Below are 12,867 nucleotides of genomic sequence, written 5' to 3'. Positions count from 1 at the left end.
ATAGTTTTTAATGTATTCTTGTTGTGTTCATGTTGACAGCGTGCGCCGTCAGTCAGGACGCTGTGAGAATAATCTGCATGTCGTGAATCCAAACGGTGGATAATAAGATAAGATAAGATATTCCTTTATTGTCCCACATGGGGAAATTTCATAATGGTGAACAGGGGTGTGGTGCTTCATTGAGATTGAAAGATGCGTATATCCCCAAATAGTCAAATAAATCTGTACAACTGATACTATATTGTCATGTGCAGTACAGTAGGCCTGGCATGATATTACTTAGCTTTTCTTTGCACTAACACCAACAGTTTTGCTTGCTTCTTTAGGTAAGATTCAGATTTCTGTTGTAGAGGGTTGAAAAATTGACATGAACATCTCATAAATTATACTAAGTGTTCAATTCAGCATTTTTTGTATTATAGCTCATGATTTTGTTTTGTAATTAGGTTATTTTGCCAGTGGTTTTAAGTGGTTTCAGTGTGATTTTTATTGTGATGTGATATTTATTTAAGATGTACCTTATTTTCCGGACTATAAGTCGCACTGGTGTATAAGTCGCACCAGCCAAAAAATTCATAATAAAGAAGGGAAATCTCTTTCGGAAAACTCTTTGATAAAATCCAAGACCACGAAAAGAAATTTCATCTGGAAATCCAATTTAAAATAATAACACATTAAAGAACATGGTGAATAGGTGTACGTATGCTAACGCTAACACCTTCAGCTACATGACACACGGACAACGACCTGTCATAAGTGTCTGGTATGTTAACATAACATATTAACAGATAACTATAGCATAAAGAACATACTAACAAGTTTAGTTTGGTTTAGGTTCAAGTGAATGGACCATAAGATTAACCACAAAAGGACATAATGTATCACTTTATATAGATTACACTAGACGTTTCTGTCTCTTTTTGATGTCTAATTTTTAATAGTTTTTATTATAGCGATGCACTTGATATTGTAATTTTGCATACATCCAAAATTACAATCGCAATATTATACATTTTTCAATATATCTCTTGTACTTCTAGTTGGGGAACACTGGTTTAATACACTCTGGTCCAAATTTGAGGCTTTGTATTGTCGTTTCCATTTAGCACTGGTTGATTTATATTTAAGGGTTTTCAATACGTTTCATCATCTTGACTCTGGAAATATGACTCTTAATTTCTTAGTTTTTTGTGTTAAACTTGTTATACAAACTTGGACCTTGTTTATTCCTGGGTTATGTACATTTTAGTTGATTTGAGACCATAACGACTTACACAGATGATAAAAGATGGAGAAAAGGGCTGCATAAACTTGCTCGAGACTTCTGGGAAACAAACCAACGTTGTAAACAAACCTGAACCCATTAGTTCTCGGTTGCCGTGGTGAGTCAGATGAGCGGTGGGTCTTTAATGCATGGCCTGATCAAACACTTAGGTGACTGCAGTGTGCCTGTTGTACACACACAGAGACACAGAGACACACACACACAGAGACAGAGACGCATGCGCACACGCACACACACACACACACACACACACACTTCTCCATTGCTGCGCTGCACATTTCACTGCCTGCCCTTCTCACATGTTTCAGCCTGAATTATTAAACACCCGCATCGCACAGCTTTATCCTTTTTCTATCCTTTCTGTTCGATGTCTGCCATTTTGTCTGCAGCCGGGCCAAACCGTACCACAGCTCAAGTGTTGACGAAGCGTTGTTTGAGTAATAGCCACTGCTTCTTCTCATCTTCTCACCAGAGATCAATCGTAAATGTGTACAAAGAAAGCAAATTTTCTGTCAACATGATTTGTAGTCATAATCCTGGCCAAAGATGGACCGATATGGGTTTTCCCTTGGCCGAGGTCGATGCCGAGTGTTTAGAATACAGAGAAACCAATAGGACAATTGTATTAAAGCAATGTTCAAACATGTCATTTAAAGGGCACATATAGTGCTAAAGAGATTTTTTTTTTGCTTTAAACCTTGTTCTAACATTGTTCACTCATCAAAAACATACCTGGGGTAGCATTTAACTTCATTTATGCTAGTCAAAAAATCCTCTCCCCTCCGACAGTCAAATACTCTCCTCCTTGATAACAATAACTGGCGTTTCCTCGATAACTGACGTTTCCTTGATAACTAACGTTTCTTCGATAACTGGCGTTTCCTCGATAACTGACGTTTCCTCGATAACTGACGTTTCTTCGATAACTGGCGTTTCCTCGATAACTGACGTTTCCTCGATAACTGACGTTTCTTTGATAACTGGCGTTTCCTTGATAACTAACGTTTCCTCGATAACTGACGTTTCCTCGATAACTGGCGTTTCCTCGATAACTGACGTTTCTTCGATAACTGGCGTTTCCTTGATAACTGACGTTTCCTCGATAACTGACGTTTCCTCGATAACTGGCGTTTCCTCGATAACTGGCGTTTCCTCGATAACTGACGTTTCTTCGATAACTGGCGTTTCCTTGATAACTGACGTTTCCTCGATAACTGACGTTTCTGTGATAACTGGCGTTTCCTCGATAACTGACGTTTCTGTGATAACTGACGTTTCTTCGATAACTGGCGTTTCCTCGATAACTGACGTTTCCTCGATAACTGACGTTTCCTCGATAACTGACGTTTCCTCGATAACTGACGTTTCCTCGATAACTGACGTTTCTTCGATAACTGACGTTTCTTCGATAACTGACGTTTCCTCGATAACTGACGTTTCCTCGATAACTGACGTTTCTTCGATAACTGACGTGCCTCTGAAAATCTTCTTTGCTGTTTTTGAGTCCATAAAACATCGCCAGACTCGTTCTGTGCATTAATGTCGTCTAATCACAATCAGTAATACTGCGTGCTGAGAAAGTTGGTGTCATCTACTGGCTGCAGAAGGAATTACACTGAAACAGCAGAGCTCCAAATATAATTGTATTTATTATCAACATTATTTATTTATTTATTTATTTATTTTTAGTTCTAAAAATTAGAATCCAAACTAAAGATAATTTTAAATGTGTGACGCCCATCCACAATCCAGTTTAACCAAGGCCCTATGAGAGAACAGTGTCTTCTTCACATTAAAGTGTAATAAAGCTTTATCTGTATTCCTTACGCAACAGGTTGGCCAGAACAAATATCGGCCTCTGCTGAAGATTTACAGCCGCCAGCCGCAATACCTGATTTGTTTCATGTAATAAAGTTTAATATGTTTAGCCCCAATAAAAATATCTGTTTTGGGGGGAAAAAGGCATCTCCATTTAAGTATGAAGCATTTCATTCACCTCAAAGCAGGAAGTGCGCTATTAGCATGCTAGTTGTTATTAGCTTTACCGCGACTCGCTCTGGTCTCTTGTTGTGAAAAGCGCTTATAAACTCATTGCGGTGCATAGGTGTGGGGTACCCATAGTGGGTATATGAGCAGCACATGTGGATCGCTGCAAAGAACTATTTTTTCATGTTTTTAAAACGGTGAAAATCAAAGAGATTTGTCAGTCAGGCGCAATATACTCTTCTTTGCTGCTTATGGACTAGTGGACACTTCTGGTATTGCAGTGTTAAATTGGTGTCTTAACTCCCTCCCTTTATTTGACACCTTTTGTCTTGTCGTTTGTTTACTGCGCGAGTGCTGTTTTTACATTTGACTAAAGCGACGTTCTAAATGTGTTTTTCAGGCGGGCGTCGGTCCGAGCCAGACGAGGCGGAGCTTCTGAGGGTCAGCAAGCGATTGGTCGAGGACGCCATCAATCGGGCGCTGCAGCAGTACAAGCAGGAAACGCTTCAGAACGGGGGCGGACCCAACGCCGCGGCGACGCAGCTTCCAGGGAACGGCGAGGAGACAAAAACGGACACTACAGCTAACTCTACCTCCGACCACAGGAAGTGACGTCACCAGAGGGAGAGAAACTTGACGGAGACGGAGCAGCCGCACGGACGAGGAGCAGGAGCCCGCGGGCGTCGGCCTGGACCGGTCACGTGCGCTCAGCGTGGCTAAACGATGCTAATAAAGACAGTGCATGCTAAGTGACACTGACGTCTGACAGTAAGATGTTTCCTCAGTCCTGGTGCGACTCACTAAGCGCTCCTACGTATAGACTCCCACTAAGGGTTCACTGTGACCTGCCTCTCACAAACTGCCCTTGTAGAAAAGAAACTACAGCTGTTTAAACTTTCTTAGACTTTCTAAAATGTTTTCAAGCGTGTGTGATTTATGTTCTGAAGAGGATTTGAAAAGAAAAGCAGCTGCGACTGTGATTCCTTTAAAGTGTGGACTTATGCTGGCTTATTTTTGTTAATTAACTACAACTGTTTGTTTTTTATATCTTTACCTAAGCTTACAATAGAGGATTTTAGACATTGCTTGTAGTTTTGCTTTTCCTCTGCGACAGCATTAATCCTGACAATCACGACAAGCGTCACAACCCATTTCACCACAAGTATTTCTCACCAAAAATATCACCTTCTCGTTCCATAAAGGTGAGGAGGCTGTCGACACTAAATTAGCAACACTATGAGCTGCCAAGATGGTCCTTCCAAGTCGCCTAATCAGTATGAAATACTTCTTCACATCAGTGGGGGAAGACGTACTCCATTTACTTTAGTAAAAGTACAGATACAGGAGCAGTTAGCTTTTAAAAATGTACTATAAATCACACTGATTTTGAGATTTCTTTAGGTATCAAATGGTGATCTTGATGAGTGATGGGCGATGCCACAGATTTTTTTTTATTCAATTTCGATACCAAGTAATACTAGAAAATGCTCAACTATGAACAATTGTAAGCTGGCCATAGTTATTTTTTGTGCGGAGTAAAATATGAACAATGTATTTTAAAAATGCTTATTTTTATTTTTATTTGAAGTATAGATATTTTCACACAGGTAATGACACTTTTCTGTCATTATCGATATGTCGCTATTTGGTATCGATCTTCCCGTCACTAACCTTGATACAGAATTGTCCTGATTATTGGTCATCGGAAGCAATTTTCCTGGTCTTTTATAAAGCCTAATTTTGTTTGCTCAAAACTGACTTTAAACTTTTACAAATGTAGGAAAGATGTCTCCATAAGAACTGTTCTGTCCAGGTAAAAGAGGCTGCGGTGTAGAAAGTACTCCTGCTCTCAAAAGTGTCCCAAAGTGTGCTTAAGTAAAGTACAAATCACTCTCCACCCTGTTCTTCGTTACTTCCCTCCACTGACAATAGCTAATGAATTATGGATGAACTTGAATAAATTAAATCAAACCTTCTATTTTCACAGAGTTGGTGTTAAAAAGCTCGATCTAAGTATTGCGGACGGCGCCGAGCACACACACAGTTATTCATCTGGGGACGCTCGTGCTGCCAAGGTTAATCGGACACAATGGCCTCCAGCGTGTCGTTTTTCAGGGTCTTCCATCGCGCTCATCCTCCTCTCGTTATGTGTTTGGCCTCTGCGCGACGCTAAGTGATGTTGACGCTTTAAATCTGCTGAAGAAAGTAGAACGCTGACTCATTTAAGCGTGTGAAGGTATCTGTTTTTTTAATTTAGAGAAGGAAAAAAAGCACAATTATGTTTTTTAGGTGTAATAAATGTCCGTTTATGTCCGTTTTTTCAAAGCAGGTAATTCTAGATGCTGTTGAATCTGCTCAGAGCGGCCTTCACTCTAAAGTCACTAAAAAGATGGAGGATTTTGTTGCGTTCCAAGAAGTGCTTCAGACTGAGGACGTTCAAGTGTCTGTAAACGAAGCTCACGCCGTGTCGTTCATTGCCAAAGTTTCAAATTAATTGTTTTGGAAAAAGTCGGTGAAATGTCACGACAAACTGAATACGGTGGTTTGCAAATCAATAAACTTTACTTTGGAGTTGTAGATTTTGATTACAGTGACACAGTTGTTGTAACAAAAAGCAGCGCATGTTTTGAATTGGCAACATTTAGCATTAGCAGTTAGCATTACAATAGTGTTTTTAAGCTTTATTGCTCCTATTAAATTCAAAAGAAGTGTTTTCTTTTTCCATATGAAAGTAGAATTATATCCAAATTAATCATTGCTTTACACTTTTTTGATTTGCAAACCATTACCTTCTGTTTCTGAAGATCATTTAAATAAAATGCTTTGTTAGAAATACACCTTAAGACAGAACTGAGCTTATTTCCTTGACTTGCTCGTGCTATAGAATAATAGAAACGCTCAAACATGATGTGCCGTGTAAGATAAGGTTCAAACCGCATTAACGAGCGTGATGTTGAAGAAGCACGCCCACGTTTCGGCTGAACCCGTGTCACATCGTTCTGTCTTAAGGTGGACTTTGATTATTTTGCATTTTGAGCTTTCTATATATTGTCACCGGATCCTTAATCTCCACCAAAATCCCCTTTAATACACACTTTTTGTCGTGTGTGTGTGTGTGTCTGTGTGTGTGTGTGTCTCTGTGTGTGTCTCTGTGTGTGTGTGTGTGTGTGTGTGTGTGTGTGTGTGTGTCTGTGTGTGTGTGTGTCTCTGTGTGTGTCTCTGTGTGTGTGTGTCTCTGTGTGTGTGTCTCTGTGTGTGTGTCTCTGTGTGTGTCTCTGTGTGTGTGTGTCTCTGTGTGTGTGTGTCTCTGTGTGTGTGTGTCTCTGTGTGTGTGTGTCTCTGTGTGTGTGTGTCTCTGTGTGTGTGTGTCTCTGTGTGTGTGTGTCTCTGTGTGTGTCTCTAACATGTTTGTCTCTAACATGTTTGTCTCTAACATGTTTGTTTTTCCATTGGCCCGTGGACTGTATGTATGTATGACTGTATGTATGATATATCCCGGGCGTTGCTATTTGTACTGTGCTGTACTTCGTTCTGCCAGATTTGAACAATAAAACCGGATATGAGTTTCAGGTCGTTATTCTTATCATGGAGATGAACTTTGCATATGTCACACAAACAACTCGACATAAAATAAATGTTATTCACTCTAGACTCAATTTATAGCATTACAGTTTTCACATTTAAATAATCTGTTCGATGACTGTCATTTTAAATAGATCATAATTTTTTATTATTATTTTAGCTTTAGATCATTTTCTGTCAGTTTTTTTGTTTGTTATTGAATGAGACATAATGTGAGTCGATGTGTGAAAGACATGAGCTGCGTTAAAAGCACCGGACTATTAAATATGCAGATACTTCCCACCTCCGCAGTGGCTCCGCTCCCCGTCACCTGAGTCTCGAGTCACGACTGCGGAGGTAGACCCTCAGCTTCAGACCTTATTGGCACGTGTGGCATTTGAGCCCATAATCTGCAGTTATTTTTATCAGGGCTGCTGCACGAGTTGAAAGGCAAGTCCCAGAGCGCAGAGGGGATTCACTGTCCAATGAACTTTTAACTTCATTCAATTATTGAGTTTTAACCCTGTGTGGGCTCCGCCTACATTGATTTGTGTCTGTAATGTAGTGCTAATAAAGCGTTAAAACTGGACAACAAGGTCAGGGAGAAAGGGACTGGACGTGATCGGGCTGAACGGATTATTGATGCGAGAAAAGACAACATTCTATTCAGTTTTCTCATTTGCATTTGACTTTTGCTACTGCCAGTTTTGCAGTTAATAGAGAGTAGATCGAGAGGAGCCAAAAGGTGTACTCAAGTAAGAGTAGAGTTACTTTAAAATGATCGGATTCACATAAGAATAAAAACGTAAAGTAAAAGTAGTCATAGTCATAGTACGGGCGTAACATCAGATTTTTTTTTTTATCTCAAGTTAACATTTAAGGACAAAACCTTAAATAAATCTGATATTTTCAAAGGATAGACACAAAAAAAGAGACAAACTAATCTCATTTAAGGAATGGTGCCAGAAACACAAATCTTCAAATCATTCAATATTGACAACATAAGCTTTTGTCACAGTGGGAAAACGAACCAAAACTTTTACTCAATTCAATTAAAAACATTATTTAATAGCCAATTTCACAACAGCAGGGGCCTCGGTGGGAGTTCTTGAATCGCTGATTTAACCAAGAGAAAGTTAGAGAACCAAACAATGAAGCAATCTGAAGCTGATTAAACAATGTGCATAGGAATTGATGCAAATGGTTAATGTCCCAGCGTCACGTCCTTCTCTGTGTGGGGAAAAAACTACAGAAACCCTGTGCGAAAATAAAGAAACCTCAGGGTGAAAAAGAGATCCTCTTTCCACGGACGGTCCAGGACTGACGGCTTCAATTCGCAGACTGTGGAGCCAGAACCACTCAGGATCTGAAACACGTTATTCATGACAGATCTGTAAACATGTTATACCAATACAATCTGTTTTATGTCACAACGTAACAATAGTCTCTGTCTGGATTAAACACATTTCTAGATGGTGCTTGTCTTTGGAGAAATCTCGCTCCAAAATGAACTGTTAAAATTAGTCTGCAAAGGTTTTCAAAGTGAACTGCTGCTTCAGAAGTATTCCCCTTTAGCTTCTGTGTCCAGTTCAGACAGCAGCAAACCCATACAGAGACTGGAGGATCAGGGACCAGGGCACAGTGTCCTTGCAGACGAGGGGCAGGGAGTATTCTGTTTGCCAAATAAATCAATAGGACTTCAACAACACAAGCGAAACCAGCACCAGAAGACACTCAATCAATGATAATGGCTTTCCTTCTCTCCCCTTGTGTGTTTTGGCATCATTTTACACTCCTCCAGCAGACTAATGATCACCTCCTCCAGCAGACTAATGATCACATTGCGTAAGTAAATGTATTTGCGAGAAGCTATTAGTCCCCTCATGAACCTGAGTCCTTCTAACTGGATAACCTTGGATTGACAGTACGAGGTCGAGAGGTCCATTTCAACATGTAAAGCCTGAAGGTCTTTGGCGTCGCTGCCCCTCTAACGTGACAATGGGCTCGTGCCAGGGTTCTGATGCCAGTGAGCGTTTCATTACGCCTTGGCCACCTGTAGTTTTAGTAGTGACGGGAGAAATGCCTGAAAATCACATTACAAGTGTCTTAGAGTTAAGACGTCACGACTAATAAACAGCTTATAAATAAAAGCTATAAATCGATATTTCGCTAAATGTTCAGCATTTCATCCAGGGTGGAGTTTAGTCTTCTATATTTATTAAATTTTTGGCTTTTTTTTGTTGGTTTTTTTGTTTGCTAATTGTATTGTGTTTCCCTGTCCTATGAAGTAAATAAAATAATATTAAATAAAATAAAATAAATAGAAAAAACAAAATGAAATAACTAAAATAATAAACACATTAAATAAACAAATGTAACAAATGAATCAGTAAATACATTTGATTAATTAATTAAATCAAAATAATACAAATTAAAATAAAAAATACATCAAATACATGATCATTGAGTTAAGGTCGGGGCTTTGGGACCATGAAAACTAATCGGACTAAACTAAACGTCGTACCTTTGGGGGTCCCATCTGCTTCTCAGAATCCACACTTCTCTAACCCAAACTATTATATGAATGTTTTTGGGTTTTTTTTTCCCTTCAGCTTTAAAATGACACAGAACAGAATAACATGGAACACGGAGCATGACACAGAGAGAAAAGGTAACAAAAGACATCCATTTAAGTGAAAGCGCTCATAGTCCAACAAAAACCCACTTAGCCCAAAGCTGTCGTAAGCTGGTGTGTTTGCAATGATGAACTGACAGCAGATATAAATGCTAAGACTTTTTAGGAGACATATTCAACTTTAATGAGCTTTTAACCGTGTTCAGTTCTCCAGAAACAACGGTAACCTGGCAACCACAAACTCTAATCTGGCAACCAAATAAACACAACTGGAATTTACAGCAAAATACCATGTCCATGTCTCCAAGTGAGCAGAGTGTCCCAGCTTTTTAGACTCTTTTTTAATATAAATCTGTGACTGTCCAGCAACAACGCTGTAGAAACAATAAGAAAATGCTCCAAACTAACCTGAGCTATGGCTTTGTGTTTAATTCAGCTGCAGTTTAACAACGCTCTGCAGTGCAGACTGTCCCGACTCTCCTGTTTACCTCTGCGCCCTTGTGCACTCACACACTTTTCACACACACACACACTTTTCACACACACACACACTTTTCACACACACACACTTTTCACACACTCACACACTTTTCACACTCACACACTTTTCACACACTCACACACTTTTCACACACTCACACACTTTTCACACTCACACACTTTTCACACTCACACACTTTTCACACACTTTTCACACTCACACACTTTTCACACACTCACACACTTTTCACACTCACACACTTTTCACACACTCACACACTTTTCACACACTCACACACTTTTCACACTCACACACTTTTCACACTCACACACTTTTCACACACTTTTCACACTCACACACTTTTCACACTCACACACTTTTCACACTCACACACTTTTCACTCACACACTTTTCACACACACACACTTTTCACACTCACACTTTTCACACTCACACACTTTTCACACTCACACTTTTCACACTCACACACTTTTCACACACACACTTTTCACACCCACACACTTTTCACACACACACACACACACACACACTTTTCACACTCACACACTTTTCACACTCACACACTTTTCACACACACACACACACACTTTTCACACTCACACACTTTTCACACACACACACACACACACACACTTTTCACACTCACACACTTTTCACACTCACACACTTTTCACACACACACACTTTTCACACACTCACACACTTTTCACACACACTTTTCACACACACACACACTTTTCACACTCACACACTTTTCACACACACACACTTTTCACACACACACACTTTTCACACTCACACACTTTTCACACTCACACACTTTTCATACTCACACACTTTTCACACACACACACACACTTTTCACACTCACACACTCACACACTTTTCACACACACACACACTTTTCACACTCACACACTTTTCACACTCACACACTTTTCACACTCACACACTTTTCACACACACACACTTTTCACACTCAAACACTTTTCACTTTTCACACTCACGCACTTTTCACACTCACACACTTTTCACACTCACACACTTTTCACACACACACACTTTTCACACTCACACACTTTTCACACTCACACACTTTTCACACACACACACACTTTTCACACTCACACACTTTTCACACTCACACACTTTTCACACTCACACACTTTTCACACACACACACTTTTCACACTCACACACTTTTCACACTCACACACACACACACACACACACACTTTTCACACTCACACACTTTTCACACACAGAAAATGTGAGTAGTGCGAGTATTAGGACAGGGCCAGAGAGAGATCTGAACAGACAATAAAAGCACATGCAAAGGGGGAAAAAGAACAAACTCACTGCATAAATTGTCCGGTATTTAAACACATTTGGTCCAAAGTCTGTGATAAATAAGTACATTTTTAAATAGAGTCTGAAGGTCATTTTTTCCACTTTACGAATGTCAGTTATAATCTGTGTCCAGCCTCTGATGTTGGTTCAGTTTGTGTGATACGTTTGTTTGTTTGTTTGTTTGTTTGTTTGTTTGTTTGTTTGCTGTGGGCTTTTTCACAGCCACCAGAAGTATATGACCGAAAGGTATCCATTTATCGTGTCTATGGCAGGAGTTTTGAAGCCCAGATGGATACACAATTCAAAAAACTGTCTGCAGTTCTTTGTGTGTTTCAGTCCAATATCTCTGAACAGTCAGACAGTCCCAAAACACATGATTGAATTAGCAACAGCCTGTAATCTATATGTCACATTTCAAACAAGTTACATAGTTCATCTTTAAGAGGCACTTCCACGGTGAACGTTCTCATAAGATCTGCAGCATGAAAACTGGTTGTTGAAATGAACAAAGATTTTAGTAATAAGTGTGTATTTAACAGTAGAATATGAAGTACAGATAAGGAACAGAAAGTACACATATGTCCCAAATCTACATAAGTCAAAGTATTGAAGTACACGATAAAAAATATACTTATTAAGTGAGTAAAAAGTATTGTATAACATAATAGACTATAACTATTAAAGAGTAAAATGTAGTGACTTTGATGAATCATTTGTCCTGATTCTTTAGTCTTAATATATTTCTCAAGTTTCTAGACTTTTCACATGCATATTTTGGTTTGCACAAAGTCAAGACTTGAACTCCAAACCTTTAGGCAGAATGTCACCATGAACGTGCTGCGTAGCGTTTACTTTTCTATCCAGTAAAGATTCCTCAGATAAACTGTTTCCACGTTCAGATTTACATATGAGATTCCTAAAATCTAAAACTTTGGAGTTGAAAAAGACATAATTAAATAAAATGGCACCTGAAAAAGTATCGTTTCACACGTGTCATTGTGAAACCGTTTAAACCCATTTGAATTCATCACAGGCATTACATAAACACAAACATTGAGCTTAAACACATTCACACGTCAACAGAGAGAGTGCGTGTTTGGACTGATCATTTATTCTTCCTCTTGTCCTTGAGTGAGAGGTGACAACAGGCCTTAAGTCCCAACATTATGTTCACTCATTACATATGCAAATGAGGCTATGCATATTCATGACTAAACCAAGCAATAATCATCTGTGCTTCTGTTACATGTGCCAATCACATTTGCATATTTGATTAATGACACGACAGATTGTTTCATACAAGCCACAGTTACAAACCGTATTTTAAGTGTGACATAAATGTATAACGAGTATCTGATCACTGGTGTAATTAAGAAGCAAATATATCTTAGTTAGAGGTTTGAATCTTTCCAGAAGCTGAATGTTAATACTTTGGTTAATGTTTTTATTCAGAAACTGTTTTTGTATTTTGTAGTAAGTTTGATTCCGATAAAAACAAGGGATATAGAAGGTGTCCCTCTGGTTTACCAGGCCTGAACCTTGACCTCT

At 39.2% G+C, this 12,867-nt stretch overlaps 1 protein-coding gene across 3 annotated transcripts in view; it reads left to right on the top strand.

The window, feature by feature from the left end:
* LOC140356210 (A-kinase anchor protein 7-like) overlaps positions 1–4,466 on the top strand; it is a 186,429-nt gene extending 181,963 nt beyond the window's left edge. For all 3 annotated transcript variants that reach the window (XM_072441040.1, XM_072441033.1, XM_072441025.1), the window contains one exon: positions 3,672–4,466. In XM_072441040.1, the coding sequence (XP_072297141.1) occupies positions 3,672–3,883 (212 nt within the window). In that variant the 3' untranslated portion in view covers positions 3,884–4,466. The remainder of the gene's footprint in view (positions 1–3,671) is intronic.
* The last annotated feature ends 8,401 nt before the right edge of the window (positions 4,467–12,867 follow it).

The sequence above is a fragment of the Eucyclogobius newberryi genome, unplaced genomic scaffold (assembly GCF_026437365.1).
Source record: "Eucyclogobius newberryi isolate DKJ021-1_F unplaced genomic scaffold, fEucNew1.0.hap1 SCAF_1, whole genome shotgun sequence".
NCBI classification, from domain to species: Eukaryota; Metazoa; Chordata; class Actinopteri; order Gobiiformes; family Gobiidae; genus Eucyclogobius; species Eucyclogobius newberryi.
This window is presented reverse-complemented; position numbering and strand designations above follow the sequence as displayed.